Source organism: Fonticula alba (assembly GCF_000388065.1).
Source record: "Fonticula alba strain ATCC 38817 unplaced genomic scaffold supercont2.4, whole genome shotgun sequence".
Classification (NCBI taxonomy): Eukaryota; order Rotosphaerida; family Fonticulaceae; genus Fonticula; species Fonticula alba.
In genome coordinates, this window is record NW_009242974.1 from 909,981 (window position 1) to 911,100 (window position 1,120).

The 1,120-nt window shown below is 66.1% G+C and overlaps 1 protein-coding gene across 1 annotated transcript in view; it reads right to left on the reverse strand.

Annotated features, from left to right (window-relative positions):
* H696_02729 (hypothetical protein) overlaps positions 1 to 827 on the reverse strand; it is a gene marked incomplete at both ends in the record, with an annotated part of 1,714 nt that extends 887 nt beyond the window's left edge. Inside the window, 3 exons of the mRNA XM_009496634.1 lie at positions 124 to 298; positions 407 to 554; positions 677 to 827. Of these exons, the coding sequence (XP_009494909.1) occupies positions 124 to 298; positions 407 to 554; positions 677 to 827 (474 nt within the window). The remainder of the gene's footprint in view (positions 1 to 123; positions 299 to 406; positions 555 to 676) is intronic.
* Between the last annotated feature and the right edge of the window lie 293 nt (positions 828 to 1,120).

Sequence of the window (1,120 nt, forward strand, 5' to 3'; positions counted from 1 at the left end):
GGGTTAGCGCAAGCGGGCGGACGGGAGGAGGGAAGGCAGAGATCTTGAGGGGAAAGACCAGGGGCAAGGGGGGGAGAGACTCGGGCAGGGTCTCTCCCCGCGATCCGGGAAGCCTGGGCGAACCTTCAGGTCGTACTGGAGCTTCCAGTCGACGTCCACCAGCTGGGCGGTGCCAGGCGAGCCGGCCCCGGTGATGGCAGCCAGGCGCTGGCGGATGACACGGAAGTGCGCCGCGTAGACCGACAGCAGGATGTTGACGATGGCCTGCTCGGAGACGCCGACCGAATCGAGGATAGATCTTTCAGGGCCCCAAGGAGAGAAGGGGGGAGGGGGCGATAGTTGGCGGAGAGAGGAGAGTGAGGAGGGTGTGCGAGGGGGCCCGGACTGAAGGGAAGGCTCGACGTACGGGAAGGAAGTGTCGGTGACGTTGCGCTTGGCACACTCGGTGAACAGGGCGGTGATGCCGTAGAGGGCCTCCTTCAGCGCGGCGGACATTAGCCCCGGCTTGCCGGAATCCTTGAGGAATGCGATGACCTCGGGCTCCTGGAGGGGATCTATGGAGGTGGGGGGCGGAGGCGCACATTCATGGTCAGTGGCCGGGCACCAGGGGACACATTCAAAGGGCAAACAGGGCAAGGGCCAGGACAGGCAGGGGGGAGGGACGAGGGGAACGAACCATTGGAAGCCAGCCCCTGCGCAGGGACGTCCGCCGAGAGGGAAGTCGCGGCATTGAGAGAAAGAATGTTGATGATGTGCGGCTGCTTCAGGAAGTAGCGGTCGTTCGTCAGGAGGTTGAGCCCGGAAAGGGCAAGCGAGGAGAACTCCATGGCGCCGCGGCGGGTGGGGCAGACAAAGAAAAGTAGGGGGGAGGGGGGGGGGAGAGGGGAAAGGTGGAGCGTGCTGCCCTCGCGCCCCGGCCCACGGCGGGCTGGGCTGCTGGCCCAAGAGGCCCCAACCGTGGACCGAACAAACACACGGACCGGCTCGCGGGCCCGGGGCCGCGAAGCAAAAACAATCGACTCCGGGTCACGAGAGTGCGAGGTGCCAACGGAAGGCAGTCTATTGTGGGCCGCAAGTCCGAGACCGACAAGGGGGAGGGAGGCGAGGTCTGGGGGGGGGG